Source organism: Phycomyces blakesleeanus, assembly GCF_001638985.1.
Source record: "Phycomyces blakesleeanus NRRL 1555(-) unplaced genomic scaffold PHYBLscaffold_3, whole genome shotgun sequence".
Lineage (NCBI taxonomy): Eukaryota > Fungi > Mucoromycota > Mucoromycetes > Mucorales > Phycomycetaceae > Phycomyces > Phycomyces blakesleeanus.
In genome coordinates, this window is record NW_017265136.1 from 2972209 (window position 1) to 2992532 (window position 20324).

Sequence of the window (20324 nt, forward strand, 5' to 3'; positions counted from 1 at the left end):
AAAGGGGGGGAGCAAATTCAGATGGCAATGGGAGCAAATTCAGTTGGCAATGGACGCAAATTCAATTTCTATGGAAGCCAATCAGATGTCAATGGGTTCTAATTAGATGGAAACGGATGCTAATTAGATGGAAATGGGCGCCAATTGAATGGATAAAACCAGTAGTGCTGGGTTCTGGTGCCAATTTGGCCGTTCACCTCAACGTTGGTGTAGATGTCCAACTTTCTCTTCTTCTTAGTTGCGACTGCAGTGGGTCTCTTCATCGAGAGGCTGATAATCCCTCTCTCGCACATTGCACCAAGGATGGTGATGGACACACCTCTCTGCGTTGGGACAGTTGTCTTAGCCGGGGTGCCACTGACGGAACGGCCAAAAGTTCTCTTGATGTGCATGTTGAAGTCTGCTTCATCGATGAACACATAGTTCAACAGATAGTTGAAATCCGCAAGTTGTTGCCACTCCAAAATGCGGTCTCGTTTCATCTTAATTGTGTTGACATCGTCTCTCTTCTCAGGCAGCTTCTTCAACTTCTTCATCGTCAGGGCACACTTCTTCACCAAGTGCTTCTGGATTGCTGATTTGGTCATCTGCAGCCCAGAGAACTCTTCCATGACAGCTATCCTTGCTTGTTCCAAGGTAGCATCTGGTTTATTTTCGAAAAACTTAAAAAAAAAAGCAGAGTGCGCCTGGAACAACTTTTGGTTGCCATGTTTTCGTTCTTTAGGTGCAGAAACCTCCTCAACCTCTATCGTCTCCAGCCCATTGGACTCATCAGTCTCCACTGTGGCAGCATCAAAATCGGCCTGGATCTTCTCTCTGGCCAGCCTGACATAGTTCTGGGCAGTCCGGACATTGATCCCCGTTTTGCTGGCAGCAGCAGCAGCAGTCTGGTTTTCCGAGAAAACCAAGGAGAAGAGCTTGTTCACCTGGTTTTGGTTGTACTTTTGGTACGAACCTCGACCTATGCTTTCTGCAGTGGGAACAGAATCAGGATCGACCTTCTCCGGCAGATTCGTCTTCGGCTTCTGTGCAACAATTGTCTTGGTTGTGGCCTCGTTGACTTCGGTTGGCAGGAAACTTTTGAGACTGAGGAGGTTTGTGACTGCTGGGTTTCCGGCCGAGGTACGGGTCCATTCCATATCGGCATGGTTGACAAAGACATCTGTCACAGATCGGAGTACAACTTCTCCATGCATTTCGTTGACAATCTCTTGGTTGAAATCGCACAAGGGGTCGAAAGCAATTCGAGAAAACTGGTTTTGGTCTGCAGAACCACTGTGACTGACCATTTCACAGTGCTTGTCCATAACAAATTTGAGTTAGTTGTTGGAAGTAGGCATTTTTTTTTTGAAAATAAAAAGGGTGTTAAAATCGAGGAAGAAAGATAACTGAGAAACTTTTATTAAGACACTGGGGTATATATACCAAAAAAAATATATTTTAATAACTTAAACGTTTCTACCAAGGTATAGTCTTGTCCTGTTGTCTTAATATATTTGGATAAAGAACGTGTTGAAGAATAATGAATGTTTACATATTAAGCTTCTTCACACTTTTAAGAACATTTATTTTATTAGCCGATTTACAGTGCTACCAGAGCCTTTATGGTGCCCTGTCCTCTGTCTCGAAGGAAGGGGTGGGATTTCTCCTCATGGGTTTGCCCAACCAAAAAAAAAATAAAAAAAAATAAAAAAAAAAGAAAGTTTTTTTTTGTATAGAGCCAAGGAAAAGCTCGAAATTCAGTTATTGAGATTTTCAGTTTTTCAGAAATTTCTGCGGTTAGATACCATTTTATTTTCAGTTATTAAGATTTTCAGTTTTTCAGTTATTGAGACTTTCATTTTTTCAGTTATTGAGACTTTCAGTTTTTCAGTTTTTCAGTTTTTTACAAATTTCTTGCAGTAAGATATCATTTTATTTTCAGTTATTGAGACTTTCAGTTTTTCAGAAATTATTTGCGACAAAATGGTTATGTATATTATAAAAATTGATGAATAAAAATGCTAGTTATACTATTTGGAGAATTATTTTTAAAATTGCTATTACATTTTTTTTTTTATTTCTCTTTTTTTTTCTTTTTTTTATTTCTATTTTTTTTATTTCTTTTTTTTTATTTCTTTTTTTTTTATTTCTTTTTTTTTATTTCTTTTTTTTTCTTTTTTTTATTTCTTTTTTTTTATTTTTTTTATTTTTTTTTTTATTTCTTTTTTTTTTTTATTTCTTTTTTTTTCTTTTTTTTTATTTCTTTTTTTTTTATTTTTTATTTTTTTTTTATTTCTTTTTTTTATTTTTTTATTTTTTCATCTCTTTTTTTTTCATCTCTTTTTTTATTTCTTTTTTTTGTCATGAGCTTGTGCTATTTTTTGTTACTGTTTTTGTGTGTGTAATATTTGGTTTTTTTTTGGTATTTTGTATCATGAGGGTTTCTAAAATTGAGATCGGGTAGTATTGTGAGCAAAGCATAATTCTTGGACCGCTTTCAGTTGTTTAACAGATTGTTGGACATTTACTTGTTTCGAGTGCAGATTACAAAGAGTTGTTGAGTTTGATATTAAGAAGATCAGAATTCTGACATTGTAAAATGGTTGGAGCAGGTGCTGAATAAATATAGCATTTTTGGATTCTTTTCTGTAATGGTATTAGATGCTTGTGTAGGACCAGGTTCATAAGAAATACAATTGCTGTGGTAGTCAATCAGATTACTGGATATTTGAGATAAAAATTGGCAAGTTTTTGTGTGGTCGGTAGAGTAAATTCTACTGTTGGATTTCGAAAAAGTATAGTCGGTGAAATGCACTTAAAAGCATTATGAATATGTGTAGACTGGTTCCTATCGTACAGGTAGATGTTTGATCTTGTAGTTTCTTTGTAGGTGGAGGGTTGAATCGTCACGTTTTCTTTTCAGATTTATAGCTTTTGTTCAAAATACTATAGATTATTTAGAGATTAATATCAATGACTCCGAGATATAGGCTTTATTTACATACATAAACATAATGTGATCTGGAAATAATAAAAAAATCCATGAGGTGTAGAGCTTTAGGCAGTGTTTTCATTGTCAGAGTAATATTTAGTTGTTGAAGTGAGCATGAGAATGAGATTTATTGCTGATTTAAGAAGAGAAATAAATAGTTTTGGTATATAAACACCAAATGGAAAGAGAGATAATTATGATATCTCTTTTAAAAAAGAATGTTTATAATAAATTTATGGCTGCGGGTAATATATTGTCCTACTTATTTTTTATCTCCTTGCGTTCAATTTGTACTACTTTATTTAGTGGACCTTAGAATATTATTTTTTGATATAAAAAGCTGAAAATATAATGACTAATACTATTTAACAATAACTCAATCTTCTTTACATCTATTCTTGCTGCTTCAACTTGTGTTCTGATTTTTATCTTGCATCTTAAGTAATTACTATTTAAATATAACTGCTATGTGCTAGATATAACTATATTTATATAAAATATGTCACTTTAACATATCTTCCTATTTCTTTATTTTTTCACCTTTTATTATCAGAAAACCCTAAAATGTTACACAAAAAACTTGAAGAATATAACAGTGCCTTTGAAAAAATCATGGAAGAGCTTGAAGAGCCTGAAATGCCAGAAGATCCAAAAAGTTCTGCCCCGTCAACAACAGACAAAACCCCCAAAAAAAGTAGAGGGCAATATCAAAAGCCTACGGATAAAGATATAAAAAAGCTTCTTTATCTCTACTTCATAAGGGGATTAACTATTGAAAAAGCCAGCAAGATAGTAAATATGAAACAAACAACTGCTGGTGGCTATATTTTGAAGTGGAGAAAGTCTCCAGTTGTTTTTTTCATTAAAAACAACAAGGAGGCTACAAGTGACGAAAAAATGAATCTTTTATTCGAAACTTACTCTGCAATAAAGAAAGAATACAAATAATATCATTTCATTTTCAATTTTAACATAATTATTATAATGAGATACTTGCTTTATTATCTTATAACTGCAGTAAGGTATTTAACTTTAACAAAGTAATTTGAAGAAAAGTTTGCATATTCTGTTAGTTCTCTCTATGGATATTTTCTATGACATATCTTTGTAGAAAGATCTACATATATTGAAGTGCTATTACATTAGGCGTTTGGCACTTATATAAAAAAATATGGCAGTTATATAAAAAAAATACGACGTTTACAAAAAAAAAATACTACGGTTATATAAAAAAAAATACAACGTTTACAAAAAAAAATACTACGGTTATATAAAAAAAATTCGACGTTTACAAAAAAAAATACGACGTTTACAAAAAAAAAGTACGACGTTTACAAAAAAAAGTACGACGTTTACAAAAAAAAATACTACGGTTATATAAAAAAAATTGTAAGGCGCAAGGATAAAAAAATTGAGTGCCATGTACCCTTCCGCCAATAGTAAAAGGGGGGGAGCAAATTCAGATGGCAATGGGAGCAAATTCAGTTGGCAATGGACGCAAATTCAATTTCTATGGAAGCCAATCAGATGTCAATGGGTTCTAATTAGATGGAAACGGATGCTAATTAGATGGAAATGGGCGCCAATTGAATGGATAAAACCAGTAGTTAACTGCAGTACTTCTTTATGCTCAGGAAGATATTACTGCACATAAAGAAGTACTGCGGTTAAATATCTTCAGATTTTACGGATTCATCAAAATAATGTCCGACACTATCAAAATAACATACTTTTTGCACTGTATCTCCTTATTTTATCCTACAGAGAGTTTGAATTTTGAAAATCCGTTGAGGTAGTGACAGGTTTTACTTTTGGTAAATTCAATTAGAATTGTATTTGTTTATATCAATCAGAAATATTTTTTCTTGTACTTTTAAGATCTTTTAATGATATATATTTATTATCTTTATTATTATCTCTGAGTATTCAAGTTTCTAAAATATGAAGGGTTCTCACTTCTATATTCATCCATCAACCTCACAGCATCTGCGAGTGCTCTTTTTATAAGATCTGCCTTTGTTTGATCTAAGCCAGGAATTGTCTTCAAAGTTTGAAGATCTTCAAAGCCGTAATGCATCATTGCAGAATAAGCTGCAATTTCGTCAAAGACATATACACCTCTATCTTCAACAGTACCTCCACTCTCTAATTCCTCCTCTACTTCTTCCTCAACTTCGTTCTCGTTTGCATTTACAGCGTCTTGTCGGTTTGATACCACTCCTGCTATCTCCCGTTGCTCGATGAAGCTGAATTTTGCCCCACAGTAACGCTTCAACAAATGTGAATGCTTGCATGGGATCTGGCGGGTCAGAAAGTTCGGGCAGGTGCAGCTTTGTATCAAGTCATTTGATATATTGACGGTATACCACTTATCTTCTGTTACGAAAGATCTTATTTGCCACTCACCATTATAATCATCCATGCTGTTACCAGTCTCACCCAAAGGGTTGAGAATCATGGAAGGGAGCATGTCATTTTGGATTTTTGAAGCAACAAAAGAATTTCTGACTAACTCATTATCAATGGGACCCATCTTACCATTGTTGAAGTGAATACGCTCAACCTCTTGTTCAAAATAGAACTCCACATCATTTGTCAAGATAAAAATCAGTCGATCCAATCTTCTGATGCGTGCAAGACCAAAGTAGATTGTCTTAAGTTGATTGTGCCATGATTCTACATAGTTGTTTGTCACATATCTCTGATGTTGTTGGCTAATGTATGGGCGCCCCCATCTTTTTGCAACAATTCTTCGTTCTCGGTCCATTTCTTCTCAAAATATTTCAAAAACTGAGGTTGATCCTGAACCATCAGTTTAAAATCTTCAATTGCTCTTAGGAACACGTCTTCGTTTGACTCAATGAGAATGTGTCTCAGGTAGTTCTTCAGTGCAGTCTTATAATTCCCAAGTTGTTCTGATGTATAAGAGGCATTAAGTTTAATCTTGCTGTCAAGGTTGTGCTGCCAAGCGCGAAGAACATGAAAATCACAGTAGTGAATTGTAGCATGAGATAATGCTTCTTTGATTGCATTAATCTCCATAATGCTACAGTCAATGGTGATATTCATTGGTACGAAGCTGCTCTTGATGCGAAGGTGGTCAAGCCAAAGTTTGATGGGTATGGCTGTCTGGTTGTTTGTCACCATGTATGCAACAGGGAATCCCTTTCCTGTTTGAGGATGGCCAGTGACCAAAGTATATAATACTTCGTCGCTTCTGGACGAAATGGAATGGGTGGCATTGAGACAAAAAGATTGCGAGATTCTCATGATTGAAACTTGCATTGGTGATTGAAATCCAAAGGCAAATTGTTTTTTACCATCATTATAAACAGAAAGATAGATTTCAAAAATGCAATAGTTTTGTTCTGCTAGCTTTACATTTAACCAGATGGAAATAGATGCATTTTCATCAGAAGCAAACATATATAACAAAGTAGTCATCTATTTTATATACGAGTATTTATTTGATATATAAATATTAATTTAATATGAAAGCTCTGTTATATTCATTGACAAACCTTTCTCATTCTGTTGTAAATTTCTTCATAATTAGGCTTTCTAATGCCAACTCCCCAACTATCAATCTGTCTAAGAACTGAAATTCTTGTACTTCTACAGCTGCTGCCACTTTTCAACTGATCTTCAATAATCTTTATGGCTTCAGAAGGCAAAGGAAGAGTTCTGACTTCGTTCCAGTCTCCAGGAACATGGTTTACATGTGCCCTTGTTTAGCAAAATGTAACAACATTGGGGTTGTCGAGATGCTGTATGATTTTTAAGGCAGCTGTACAAGAGTATGCCTTCGTATCTTTCTGGGCAAGACGTAATTGGCGGTTTGCTATATATTGGTCAGCACGGTGGCATTTTTTAGTTTCTCCAAAAACTAAACCTTTTCCAGAATATTTATGCTTTTTATTCCATTTTGTTGAGCATAAGACATTGATTCGCTCCAGACACTTTTCCCATTCACTAGCTTTTACTAATATTGTTGAATTCAAAGGAAGCATCTTGATTCCTTCCAAAGGCGAGTTGATCAAGACTTGTTGAATGGTGGAAATATCATAAATAGTGTTGTTTATATTGTTGTTAGACATAATCGAAGTTTGTTTTTAAGAAAGAGGGAAGTGATTATTTGTTGAAAAAAATGCCATGTGTGGGATGCAAAAGCCACTGTCTGTCACTAAAGTTAAAAAGCCACAGGACTAAATTAAATACTAATTCAAACTCTTCATAGGATAAAATAAGGAGATACAAAAATAGGGACGAAATTTTTATTTGTCTGCCAAATTAAGGGGACACTTTCGTCCAATTACACTGTTTTCCAGTTTTCCAGTTTTCCAGATTTGAAAAACCAGTTTCCTATAGTGCAATCATGTGAGTTTTTACAGCCATCAAGCTTTTGATCTCTGTAAACTAACCCATTTTAGTGACGCGATAATTAATACCAAGTTACGTGTAAAATTCCAAACCTCTACCCTATTTTTATTAAAGCTTAGCAATACAATTAAACATGTTTATAATGAACAAGAGCACTATAGCCAAAATAAATAAAAGAAGACCACCAGGATCCCAATTAGTCCGTTTAGGACTTTCTACCTATACAACTGCGAGATTGGGCTATATAGAATGTGTTCCCTGTCCATTGAAAGATAGTCCAAAGATTGGTTATCTCTACTGCACCAGGAAGCGAAGAACAGCAGCATCTTTCACAGAGAATGCTTCCCAAAGTAATATGAATTCTCAATTGGACTTTGAGCATGATTTCGAAGCTGAAAACCATGAAGTTGAGTCCAGCAAGAAAAGAACCATCTACAACAAGTGGATGGAGAATCTTCGTCAGTTGGCCGATTCTTTTCTTTGCTTTGTCAGCAAATGCCAGGATGACTGTCCTAATAAAATGGACATTACTCTCTTGTCTTCTCCTTGTTCTTGCAAGAAATTTGTAAAAAAAAACATTTACATATTTTTTTTACTTTGTAAGTAATTACTACTATATTTCTCTGAGAAACTGCTCTTGGATTAAGATATTGATTTCTTATATGTATGTATAGCTTCAAAAATGTTTGAGGTTGTTTTCTGTGGGTGTAAAACCATCCCAGAACAAATGGTTGAGATGGGTATTCTGCCCGCATCACTGAACAATGTTCAGTATGGAATTCATTTTGGACTTTTGAATTTCATGATAGATATGCGCGATTTTCTCGCAACCTCTGGTCAGGGCTTGGCGACTTTATACAACAAGGTTAACATGGGTGCTGAGGTAAGAGAAGATATTTTATATCAATATGTGTTACTGATTGCTTTAAATCATTTTGTAAAAACAAAATAAATAGAGGGAAATTTTAAAGGCATTCTGTCAGAACCTCCTCCCCATCTATGTAAGGCTAATGACAATTGTTGAGAGCAAAGTTGAGGAAGCTGCCTCTGGATTTGAGGAGCTTAATGGGTGTCCTGCTTGTTCAGATGTAAGTGAATAATATGTCATATTTTACTTGCAGCAAAGTATTGAAGTTGTATTTTTATATCAGGTTGACAGCAATGTGACCGTTGACGACTGTCAATATGTTGCCATTGATGGCAATTTTAGCCTGAAGTATGAGAGGAGAAAAGATGTAGAGAGTGATGGTGGTAAAGAGTTGGAGCAAGTAGAGGCTCAACTCAAGCAGGTGTGGATTGGTGACGACATGGTGAAAACATATGAGAAGGAGAGGACTGAAGAAGGCGTAAGTAATAAAAAGTGACAAGATATTAAATACATACTAAGCCTTTTCTATACTTATAGATAGGTCGGTTTGACAGCAACTTCCATGCTGGCTCTGGAAGTTTGGCAAAGTCCATAAAGTACCCTATTAAGAGTCTTTTTTGCGGCGAGCTGTGCACGGCATGAGTCAGTCATTAAGTTGGTAGACATGGAAACTGGTGAAGGGTTTAAGTACCCTCTCTCCATAATTAATCAACTACTTGGTGATTCAGGTAGTGATAACCAGTCTGCTGATAACTCTCCCAACATCAATGTGATGTATGATGTTGTCTGTAAGCTGGCAAAGTCACTGAAGATAAATACAGAGTTATTTTTAATATACATGTTAAATATATAAGCATATAGTAACAATACTTAACATAGGCTAACTTTCCCGGACTGATGGAGAAATCAAAACTAGCAGTTTTGATTTTCCATGCGTATGCTCATGTTCAACACTGCCTGATTAAGCTCAATCCTAAATATAGAGATGAGTTTGGCTTGACAGATGGTGAATGTTTGGAGCGCCTCTGGTCATATCTTAACCGCTTTGTGACGATGACCAGAAAGATGGGACAAGCAAACCAGAAGTTGGTCTTGTACAGAGCCATCAAGTTCTGCAATGAGACGAAGAAGGTTCAGTTGGGCTTGATGTTGGAGGGTAAGTATGTCAAAGCAAAGCGCATCATAGAAGAAGCCAGGAAGGTGTTGGAGGGATTCGACTGTGTTGTAATTGAGCGAGAATGGAAGCAGCATGTTAACAAGGTAGAGAAATCGGAGAACTATGTTGACATTGCTGATTTGATGGAGTCTGGCCATAAGGTTCAAGGCAATATTGCTTTGTTCCTTGTAAATTTTACAATTTTGCGCCGACTAAGAGAGTAAGTGTATTTAGAGCTTTTTTCTTATATTTTTTGTCATTAAAAAATCAATTTTATTGTAGGCTCACTAATGATGCCAATGGAAATCATGTGAAAGATGAGATCAATAGGCTGAAGCACGAAATAGAGAAGTTGAAGGCAAAGATCCAGGAAGAAGTTGAGGGCTTCCAAGAACCTGATGAAGAAAATACAAACCTCATAAAATATATAGAAGAAAATGTCTAGCTAGAGTACAATGAGTTCCTAGCTTACAAAAAAAATATTCAAAGATGCAATTAGAGCCAATGTTTGAGCGTATCATGATACCTCGACATTGCTTTACAAATCTGGCCATATCGGTAAGAAGGGGAAAAAGTGATTGCAATTATTTCATGAATTAATGCTTTTAAATATATATATAGACACAAAAAAAGCAAAACAACACCAAACCAGCCTGAATAAACAGGCCAAACAAATTACCTATCTCGTTCAAGCATTCAACCTTAAATTCAATGGTAACAGTGATCTTTAGACTTTTCACAATGGAAATATTAAACTGTTATTCTTATTTTTATACTTGTTTTTTTAAAAGAGTCTTTGACCTTTGATTCAATAATCAACAAAAAAGTATTTTCTGGGATGCGGAAATCCGTCCCAAAGTCTATCTCTTTTTGGCAAAGAAAAGAGCAGAAGAAGAAGTTGCACTTCTGAAGGTAATAATCAATATAAAGATGCTAAAGGTTTTAAAAATAAATCAACTAATATATAAAATTTCAAGCGTGACGCCTTCTGGCTCTAACACCATGCCACAAAAGAAAGGACTTTAAGAGAGCAAGGGCTAAAAGCCCTTGACAATACTGTAGGTACTCTGAACAAAAAGGTTCTTTGCGGGATGCAGTTCCTTTTGGCTAGAAAGCTTTGGCTTTCTATGTCTTGGGAGCGAGCAGTCTTTGCTCAGACCAGTTTCCTTCTGGAATCCTCGTCCTCTCCCTCCTCCATTCCTTTTGCCTCCTCCTCCTCTGTTCCTTTTGCTTCCTCCTCCTCTGTTCCTTTTGTTTCCTCCTCCTCCGTCTCTTCTTCTTCACTCATCGTTGAAGACAAAAACTCCCCTGATGATGGAGAAGTCAGTATCGCTTTTGTTGTGGAAGGTGATGACAATGATGACAATGACAATGATAACGATGACGATATCAATGCCAATGAAGACGAATAACACAATAACGTATTTGAGTCTGAGGCAATATATGGTAAGTTACTCTATTATTGTAAAAAGTCTATTCAGTTTATTTGTTAGCATTTAAAGTTGATAACTAAGGTAAGATTCTTTTCTCTGGAATAACACAAACTCCCACCTGTTTTTTTTTCTTTTCTTCTTTTTTTTTAATTTTTTTTTAATAATAATAATAATAATTTTTTTCAAATCTGTAAAATGCTTTAATAGCTTTTACAAATAAAAATATTATAAAATTATAGAGAAGCTGACAGCTTGATTTTTATTGTTTGAAGTATACTTCTTGTTTTCTACATTTAATCAAGAAGTAAAAAAAAATTGTCTATTTTAAATACATGTTTATGTTTCAAGATTTTATTTTATTTATTTCTGTAATATATATATATTGCTTATATCATTAGAGTCTATTAGTAATTAATTCCATAATACACATAACTACATACTTATTTTGAGATAATAAAATATCAAGTTTTTATGTAGTTTCATTAGTATTTTGCATGCTTTATATTTTATTTTATTCTTTTTAAAAGCAAGTAAATAGCATTTCTCATTCAGGAAGTTACGATGTTAAAAATTATGTTGTTTTATTTGTATCTAACTGTTTAACTCTGTTTACATAAATAACATATGTTTCTTTTGCTATTTTATTTTATTTTACTTTAAAAACATATAATTGTATTTCGCATAACATTAAGATATTTATAAAGAATAAATAGTATAAAGCAATTCATTAAATATTCAAAACATTTCTTTTTTTTTTGTAAAAAAAATACAAAAAAATGCTTCAGACAAATGTCGAACCTTGTTTGTTCCTATCATAGTCAAAAGCAACAATGAAAAATCTATAGCAAAAGTTTTGAATAGAGTAGTTAAAATATAGCTTTATAATAGTTTTTACCAAGCCACTTTTTCCACTCATTTTTACTATGAAACCACTCATTTTCACTGTAAGATGTTGGCCTGATCACATCCAAAGTCACATTTTCTCAATGTTAAGCCACAGCCTTTGTCCTTTTTGTATATTTTTTCTCTTATTTATGTTTTTCTTTTTTTTTGCCTGGTATGTTATTCTTTTATGTTTATTGTATGTTCTGATTGACATAATTAAAACTCTCTTCTTTCATTTTATTCTATTTACTTTTTCCCAGTACGTTTTTTGTTATAACTTCAATTGTCCCAAGTGAAATTGATACCCTTTCTTCTTTTTATTTTACTTATTCAATATTTGTACCCCATCTTTTCCCGATCTTCTTTTTCATTTCTCTCCCTTCTGAACTCTGTTCTTTGAGTTATATTTCGTAATTACTCTATTCAAACCGATTTGTACTTTTAGCAATTTAATTTATGATTGATTGTACATTAGCTATTTACATAAAAGATGGTAGTTTTCTTAATTTGAAAAAGTAACATGATAGTCTTACTGCATTTCAGAATCAGTGTTTGCCAAATAAAATAATTATACTTTTAATAATTCATATTTTCTCTTATTAATAAAATGTACTTTATTTTCTTTCAAAAAATAGTGAACTAAATATAATAATTATTATCATTGTCATAAAACAATATCATATATAACTAGTGTCTGTTATTACCAGCTTGTTTTTTTTGAAGTAAGCATATTTAAAAGTATAAGATAAGGACTTTGTTTGCAGCTATCAGCTTTTGTAATATCTGGAAAGAATAGATTAAGAAAGATCGGGGAGGGTGCTAGTTGCTTTCATAAAACTAGACCAAAAATTACAACATGAAGACTAAAGGCAAGGGTGGACAGAAAGAGTTGGTTAAATCAAAGATAAATAAATAAATATTATTATTATTTAAATTGTTATATAAAGCTAGCAATGATACTTCTCTTGCAAGTAATAGACTACATTCATAAAATGTTAGGATTGACTAAATATATAATCAATAAGACAAGCCAATTAATTAATAAGTGATGTATGTAAAAACCAACTTATGAACTGGTAATATTTCGTCTTTAGCTTTTTATATAAAAATGTATTTTGTTTTACTTATTTAGTAATAATACTTGATGCTAAAAGAATTTCAATAAAACCCAAGATAAGCTGTATTAGTTTTATAGAGCTCGTACTTGCTAATATCTGTTCTTGATGAAGTGTAATTGATAAATAAATATTAAATACAATTTTTACAGAGTTGATTTCTTCACGAAATTGATAAGCAAAACTGGACTTTATTTAAGAAAGAAGATTTGTTATAAGCAAAGTTATAGTGCCAAAAATCATTAACATTATTGTCAAAGACATCAGTTAGTATAAGCATATATTCTACTTCCCTAGATTCTTTTTTCTTTTCGTAATTATGAACTGTAGCTTTAGTTGTACCAAAAGAAAACCTTTAAAACAAATAATAAAAAAAACAGGTATAGTGATACACTCAAAGTATGTATTTTAAATGATTTTTAAAGACATGCTTACCTTTTTGTTTTTTTTAAAGGAGAAACCAGAAGAGACGCGGTTCATGAAAAGAAAAATACTTCTAAAGCAATCATCATACTATATATCTTTGTACTTCGATTCTGTTTATTGATCCTAACATTCAAACAAAATTGACAAGTCATTATTTTTCATCTATAGTTTTCTTTGATTAAGACTTTTAGCTGTCTTTAACTGTTAGTCTATGATTACAAGAAATTCATGACAAGATGTATAATGTCATTCAGTCAAGTGTTCAGTAAATGTTGAAATATGACAATAATGGTAGAGTAACGTTTTATTTATCATATAAAATACTTATAATCTGTGTATATTATTAAAGTAGATTAGAAAAGAAAAAAATTATAAAGTCATTATTTTTTCTGTTTTGATAATTAAAAATACATAAATAAAAAACCAAGCCACAACAAATAGTAAAACCAAGAATTTATTGTGCAACACTAGAAAGTCTTCAAATAAGATATATATACGTTTAATAAGTCATAAATTATAGCAGATAGAGAGAAAAACAGATTCTTATTGAGCTGATTAGACATATCCCTCTAAAGAACAGCAAAAAGGAATACATCTTTTATCAAGAGAATCAATCAATAACTTCAGCTGAGATTTTGTCATATAGCTGAGTGAAATAATTGGCACACTTGTTGGCCACCCAACAACTCTAATAGTGCCCTGAGCACTAGCAAGCTTTTTCCAAGGGAGAGTTTCTCTTACTTCTCCTGTTCCATCTAAAAAGATTTTAAATATAAGATACATATTAGTCTTGGTATTTTATAATAAATACCTTTGAACAAGGTTATCAACTGGCAGGAAATACTGCTTCTGTATACATTAAATGCTTTAGTGGTTGCATGACTTGATTGAGCTAGAACTCAAGAATTAATTATAATGACACATAAACATTGTAATCGTTAAAGTTTACTTCTCCATATTTTAGTAAAACCAGTACTCTCAAAGAATGTCTTATTAAACTTTTCTTGTGTAAGCATGTCTAACAACGTTAGGGCTGTCTCTCCTGCAGAAAGATGTCCTATTCTTGAATTATGACTGTTATCTGGTTTCCAGAACAAGAACAAACTCTCATAGCCTAATGCTAGATAAATTGCATTCATCAAGCCGAGATGTGGTAATCCAGACACTCGGATGTTGGATTTATCACATATAAGAACATATTCATATTGGGATAGCGTAGTAGCTATCATCTTGTCAGTATAAAATATATATAAACAATTAAGTAATCAGCCCAATAATTATTACAGTTAGTACTGTAGATAATATCTTAAAGATTGTTAAGATAATTATATCATACTGCCGGGTAAACTGTGTCAGATCGATATGGAGCTAATTTAGTAGGAAGTCCTAAAGCTCTAGTATAAAAGAGAAAAGAATAGTTAAGAGCTAAAGAAGTACGATTTATGACTTGATGTCATAATTGTAACACCGACACTAGTTAAGCAGTAAATACACTCTAATAATCAAATATAGTAAAGGAAGAAAGCCTTAAGAAACTAAGACGTAATGACAAGAGCAGATTGTGTTTTCTTATAAAAAGGGACACTTTTTATTTATGAATAAAGAAAACTTATATACAGTCTCAAAGTATTTCTATACGTCTCTATTATCAAATATTTTATTTTTCTATTGTTTCGTACCTGAAATACCACATGAGAACATGCTTGACACCCTCCTTAATTTCAAAATTTCTGGGTTCATGAAGAGTAGAGACATTTTCAGCTATTTTACTGTATCTCTCTTTCTCTACATGGCTCAAGGAATTGTAGGAAGTAATAATTTCCTCAGCCGTGTACTTGCTTCCTGAAAATATATTTCAATTGTTTTAGGTAGTTAATATTTTAGGTATAATCAATACAGCTAATTAACATTACCATTTGGCTTTCTTTCCTTGGACATCTCTTTCTTGTATATGTTACAGCAACTAGCTTTTATTTTCTTAGGCACAAAAACGGCATCACTGAAATCATAAACAGCCTGGATCATTGTCTTGAATTCATTTTCTGTTGACTGGAATTCTTTTGAAAAGCTAATTTCAAATTCTTTTCTACGTTGAATTTCCTGTCGCATTTTTTTAATTGCCAATGGCGGCAAGTTAGCGGCATTATCAAGGAAATTAAAATGTTTTATTTTTAAGTAATTAATTGAATAATAATAATAATAATAATAATAATAAAAGAAATGGTAATTACTTAATAGTCATTCTGGTTTTGTGATAAAATGACGTATACAGTCACCTGATATTGACCTGGATCCCTTTACATAACCTTACACTTATCAGTATATGTCTTAATTTACTCATAGAATCTTGAAGATACAGTTTACTTAACTTCAAAAGCTCATAAAGAACATTATCAATATATTATTATTTATTGGAAATAAATTAAAATATGTATATCAATCTAACTATAGCAGACAGGTTTACTGGTAGTTTCTGGCAAAAATATTGTTCAAAATCTGGAAAACTGGAAAACAGTGTAAATTGGACGAAAGTGTCCTCTTAATTTGGCAGACAAATAAAAATTTCGTTTCTATTTTTGCTGTTCCAGATTTATGTGGTGACAGGAAGATGTTGAAATGAATTCTGAGCTTAGAAGTAAGAAAACTTATTTTATTACATTGATTTATTTGGGTCTAACATTCCGCTTTTGTAGACCTAAATGATACAAATGACATTTTGGATATACGGACAAGAAACCAACCTTTCTCTGAAACGGATTGTGTGTTTGGCCCTGAAGATAATGTCCAGTATACAAGTGACACTTACGAAGAAGAAGAAGAATATGAAGATGAATCCGATGTTGAGATGGACAATGATGAAGGTAAATACACAGCTTTAGATAATATTATATCCTAGAAAATAGAGAGTTAATCAACGTTCTTTAAAAAAAATCAAATTAAAGATTCTTCATTGGAATCAATCTCGGAATTGAATTTGATTCACCAATTCATTGTTGTTTCGGTTGCTCTTTTTGTCTCACTATACGTTGTGGATGAAGGAGCTGTAATCCTGATTGACATAATCAACAAGATCCTGCAGTTTTTGTTTGACCTATTCCGCCTTCCCATGAGTGTTGCTGACCTCAAACGTTTGGCCGGATTTGAAGCGTTGACAAGTGGTGTCAAGAAGTATGTTGCATGTAGCGAATGTCATGCCATATATGATAATGAAGCCTCCCCTTTGTGTTGTACATCACCCAATTTTGGTAAAATCTCCTTGTGTGACAACAGCTTGTTTAAGTCTGGTCCTGGGTCAAAAGCACCCAAAAAGACATATGTATTCCACTCCATCAAGAAAGCCCTCAAGACGTTTTTTCAATGCCCGGATTTTGAAAACAAGATCAACTCATGGAACCGCGGCCTGAAAATGGATAGCACTTTGTTTGACGTGTACAATGGTGCAATGTGGAATGAGATAGTAGACATAGATGGTATATATTTTGTTGTTACCAAGCAATCACTCATGCTCACACTGAACATTGACTGGTTTCAGTCATTTGATGGTGTTACCTACTCCTGTGGTGCCATATATCTTGCAATCAATAATCTTCCATGCAGTGAGTGGTTTAAGAAGGAAAATGTGATTCTTGTTGGGTTAATGCCAGGGCCTAAAGAAGCGAGCACTTCTGACATAAATAACTATCTGAAACCGCTTGTGGATGAGTTGATAGAGCTGCACAAAGGTATTAAGATTAAGACTCACCAATGTCCAAATGGTACTTCTATCCAAGCAGCCCTTCTCATGGTTGCCTGTGATATACCTGCTGCAAGGAAAATATGTGGGTTCACATCCCATACAAGTACAAATGCATGCCACAAGTGTAAGCGTCAATTTTCGAGGTTGGCTGGAACGAGTTCCGTTGATTATTCTGGATTCGATTTCTCAAAGTGACTCCTTCACACTAAGAATGACAATCGTAAGAATGCAGAGATCTGGAGAAATGCAACCAAACCAACTGAGAGACAGCATCTTAAAGTTGCACATGGTGTTTGCTGGTCCGAACTGCATCGTCTTCAGTATTTTAACATTGTCTGCTGCACAATCATTGATCCCATGCACAATCTTTTCTTAGGCACTGCCAAAAGAATGCTGGAGAGATGCATTGTGGATGGATTAATCGACGATAAAAAACTCGTTGCCATGCAAAAGGCTGTTGAGAAGGTAGTGTTGCCGCCCAATTACACGTCACTTGGGACAAAGATTGTCAAGGAATTTCCCTATATGAAGGCTGATGAGTGGAAGTCTTGGTGCCTTGTGTACTCTCCTGTGATTCTAAGGGATGTGTTGCCGTTGCCAGAGTTCAAGAACTCGATAGAGTTTGTTAACGCATGCAGATACTTCACCAAGCCTAATGTTTCTGAAGAAGACATTGAGAAAGGACACAAATGCTTAGAAGAATTCTGTAAAGGGTGTGAGACATTGTACGACCTGGACCTTCTCTCTCCCAATATGCACCTGCATCTGCACTTATGCCAAACAATGATTGACTTTGGGCCCGTCTATGGCTATTGGCTTTTCAGCTTTGAAAGGTACAATAGTGTCCTGAAAAATATCAAAACCAATCGAAGAAACGGGTTCGAATCAACATTTATGAGACAGTTCATTGAAGAGTTGTGGAAGGGAGATTTTGTTCGTCGACTTCTGAAACCTATGCATGCACTTGCATGTTTTGAAATTTTTGATAAGTTCACCACCAACAACAACAACACCAACATCAACACCAACACCAACCTCTCTCACTCTTTCTCAATTTCCAAATATCTAGAAGCTTCACAGAATCTTTCAATGACAATTCGTGGAAACAAGCCCCTACCACCATCCGCCTTGCCATTGAAAACAAGACCATTATCATTTATGCCAAAACATGAATATGATTGTCTTGTAGGATACTATCAAGCTGCATACAAGAATCCACAGATCTCAGGTTGCAAAGATGTAATTGATGACTCACCTTTTGTCAATGACTGTATCAAAATGGTGAAGTCCGTTGATCTTCTTGGGCAAAGCTACAAAGGGTGCATTGGCATGAATGGCTGCGGATCATACATATAAGCATATTTCACTGAACGAACTGGGTCGGAACATGCGTATGTTGGAGAGATTCAGTACCTTTTTGTTCACAATTTTAGGCCAACTGTTTCTTCTCTAACATACAAAAATTCCCATAGTAGTCAGCATGTATTTGCATTTGTCAAATGGTTCAAATCCACTTTGGACAAAACAAGAGAATTAGAAGGAGTTGAGTTGTTACAGGATGAATTCTACAAGCAAGATTTTCAAAGCATTCTGCCAGTACATCGGATTCTTCTAACAGTTTCAATAGTAGATTACAAAACTACAAAAAACGTCAACAAAAAACTCGCGATTCCTTTACCAAAAAAAATTTACTATTAATTCTCATACACACACTTACTTATATATTTATCCTCTATTATTATTATTTTCTTAAATCAATTCAATTTCAATTATTACTATTTGGCCCTACAACAGAACATAGTAAAAAAGAAAATGTTTATTCATCGTTGATTGCCCAACAAGGCAATGACTGGGACAGGGTGGCAGGAACAGAGCAAGGCAACAATGTTGCTGGATATCTGTTCATTCTTAGCTTTGTTCCCATGTCCGCATTTGACACGTGATAGGTACGATCAATGTCGTCAACCATTGTCAACAATCTGTTGAACTGTATTTATTTTTATTAGTTCTTTATTTTTCTTGTTATAAAACTTTTATTTATTCTAAATATTATTTACCTCTTCACTTCTCCAAGTGGGGCGAGGCACATGCAAACACCGTCGTGGAAGATTGTCCACAATCTCAATATCTGACTCACCATCAGACATGGCGTCCTTCTGAAAGAGTTTGAGATAGGCCTTCTCAACAGGGTTTCCAGTCTTATATCCTATTGCAGCATCAATGGCTACCCAGTTGTCCATGTATGTCGACTTGCGTCGGATAGACATCTGGTTATATAGATTGTAGCTTGAGAAAATAGTAATATACCAATTAATTTTTTATATAATATATACAAACCTGAAGAGTACGACTGTTTGCTCTCCCCTTGCTGTTTTTCTTGGCCTTCTGCTCAGGAGACTCGTGAAAAGTACGATGACTGTGCTTGTACCTGTTCTTTATTTTATCACTTATCACCTGTGGGTGAGTACCAGCTAGACGAGTCTGGGCGCTAATGTAGCTCTTCAAGTACTTGATAACAGCTACGTTATTGCGGTGGTTAATCTTCTCGTTCAAGTTCCACTTCTTCTTACTCTCGTTTTCAGCAACAAGAGCAGGGTCGTCAGACTCGAACTTCCAGTCCCACAACTTTTCCACAAAGATTTCCTAAATACAGGTTGTTTAATAAGTTGTTGATACTAACATATATTAATATTAATTACCGAGATAATGACAGAAACCTCAGCATCACTGAGGGAGGTCTGGGGGACATAGGATGGCATCAGAGATGGTTCTAGACTAGCCATACGAGTCTGATCGTTGGCATAGGCAGTTGCAAAGTCTGCAAATGCCATATGTGTCTTTCCAGACGTGTCAACAACAATGCCCATCCTGTTTTTAAAGGCTGTCATGTTGCTATTGACAGCAGCAATGTCATCCTTGACACTGTTGATACTGTTGTTTACTTTGTTAAACATTTCAACAATTTCCATGTATTGCTGATCTTGAATAGTTGCGGATGAGAAACTGGGGGCAATTTCTTGAGGTCCAACACAGCCAGCCAAAACACGGTTTGCAGAGGTAGATATACTTGCAGATGCTTTTTCTTTTCCTTTACAGTCTGTTTTTCTGCTGCTATTGGAAGGCATTTTTTCTTTATTGTATTTTTATTAAAGTTTTATACATTAATAAATTATTAAAATAAAATAAATGTATGGGTTGAAATATATTTATTTTTGTTTAATCAAAGATATATATATACAAAATAAGTTAATATAAAGTAGATTTATGAAATAGCTGAAAAAAGGAAGGGATTATATATTATTTTTTATAAAATCTTTTATAACCCTGAACAACTTCTTTAATATTCAACAT

At 33.9% G+C, this 20324-nt stretch overlaps 8 protein-coding genes across 8 annotated transcripts; 4 read left to right on the forward strand and 4 right to left on the reverse strand.

Annotated features, from left to right (window-relative positions):
• Window positions 1-119: 119 nt before the first annotated feature.
• On the reverse strand, window positions 120-1307 carry PHYBLDRAFT_164116 (hypothetical protein; the record flags this gene model as incomplete). The annotated part of the gene is made up of 1 exon (XM_018434941.1): window positions 120-1307. The coding sequence occupies one exon, from the start codon at window positions 1305-1307 to the stop codon at window positions 120-122; it is 1188 nt and encodes a 395-aa protein (XP_018297071.1).
• Window positions 1308-4886: 3579 nt separating this feature from the next.
• PHYBLDRAFT_62203 (hypothetical protein) lies at window positions 4887-6725 on the reverse strand (the record flags this gene model as incomplete). The annotated part of the gene is made up of 4 exons (XM_018440930.1): window positions 4887-5598; window positions 5670-6418; window positions 6496-6658; window positions 6694-6725. 4 exons carry the CDS (start codon window positions 6723-6725, stop codon window positions 4887-4889), a joined length of 1656 nt encoding a protein of 551 aa, XP_018297072.1.
• Window positions 6726-7487: 762 nt separating this feature from the next.
• PHYBLDRAFT_62202 (hypothetical protein) lies at window positions 7488-8864 on the forward strand (the record flags this gene model as incomplete). The annotated part of the gene is made up of 5 exons (XM_018440929.1): window positions 7488-7953; window positions 8029-8237; window positions 8311-8442; window positions 8476-8700; window positions 8760-8864. 5 exons carry the CDS (start codon window positions 7488-7490, stop codon window positions 8862-8864), a joined length of 1137 nt encoding a protein of 378 aa, XP_018297073.1.
• Window positions 8865-9119: 255 nt separating this feature from the next.
• PHYBLDRAFT_62201 (hypothetical protein) lies at window positions 9120-9823 on the forward strand (the record flags this gene model as incomplete). The annotated part of the gene is made up of 2 exons (XM_018440928.1): window positions 9120-9598; window positions 9661-9823. 2 exons carry the CDS (start codon window positions 9120-9122, stop codon window positions 9821-9823), a joined length of 642 nt encoding a protein of 213 aa, XP_018297074.1.
• A 44-nt stretch (window positions 9824-9867) lies between these two features.
• PHYBLDRAFT_141089 (hypothetical protein) lies at window positions 9868-10790 on the forward strand (the record flags this gene model as incomplete). The annotated part of the gene is made up of 4 exons (XM_018430524.1): window positions 9868-9936; window positions 10044-10092; window positions 10238-10290; window positions 10458-10790. 4 exons carry the CDS (start codon window positions 9868-9870, stop codon window positions 10788-10790), a joined length of 504 nt encoding a protein of 167 aa, XP_018297075.1.
• Window positions 10791-13792: 3002 nt separating this feature from the next.
• Window positions 13793-15346, reverse strand: PHYBLDRAFT_164120 (hypothetical protein; the record flags this gene model as incomplete). The annotated part of the gene is made up of 5 exons (XM_018434942.1): window positions 13793-13992; window positions 14187-14466; window positions 14574-14631; window positions 14917-15079; window positions 15151-15346. 5 exons carry the CDS (start codon window positions 15344-15346, stop codon window positions 13793-13795), a joined length of 897 nt encoding a protein of 298 aa, XP_018297076.1.
• Window positions 15347-15666: 320 nt separating this feature from the next.
• PHYBLDRAFT_164121 (hypothetical protein) lies at window positions 15667-18329 on the forward strand (the record flags this gene model as incomplete). The annotated part of the gene is made up of 5 exons (XM_018434943.1): window positions 15667-15753; window positions 15842-15872; window positions 15931-16098; window positions 16180-16482; window positions 17350-18329. The coding sequence occupies 5 exons, from the start codon at window positions 15667-15669 to the stop codon at window positions 18327-18329; spliced, it is 1569 nt and encodes a 522-aa protein (XP_018297077.1).
• Window positions 18330-18789: 460 nt separating this feature from the next.
• PHYBLDRAFT_141092 (hypothetical protein) lies at window positions 18790-20098 on the reverse strand (the record flags this gene model as incomplete). Its single annotated transcript, XM_018430525.1, has 4 exons — window positions 18790-18960; window positions 19031-19240; window positions 19311-19616; window positions 19673-20098. The coding sequence occupies 4 exons, from the start codon at window positions 20096-20098 to the stop codon at window positions 18790-18792; spliced, it is 1113 nt and encodes a 370-aa protein (XP_018297078.1).
• Between the last annotated feature and the right edge of the window lie 226 nt (window positions 20099-20324).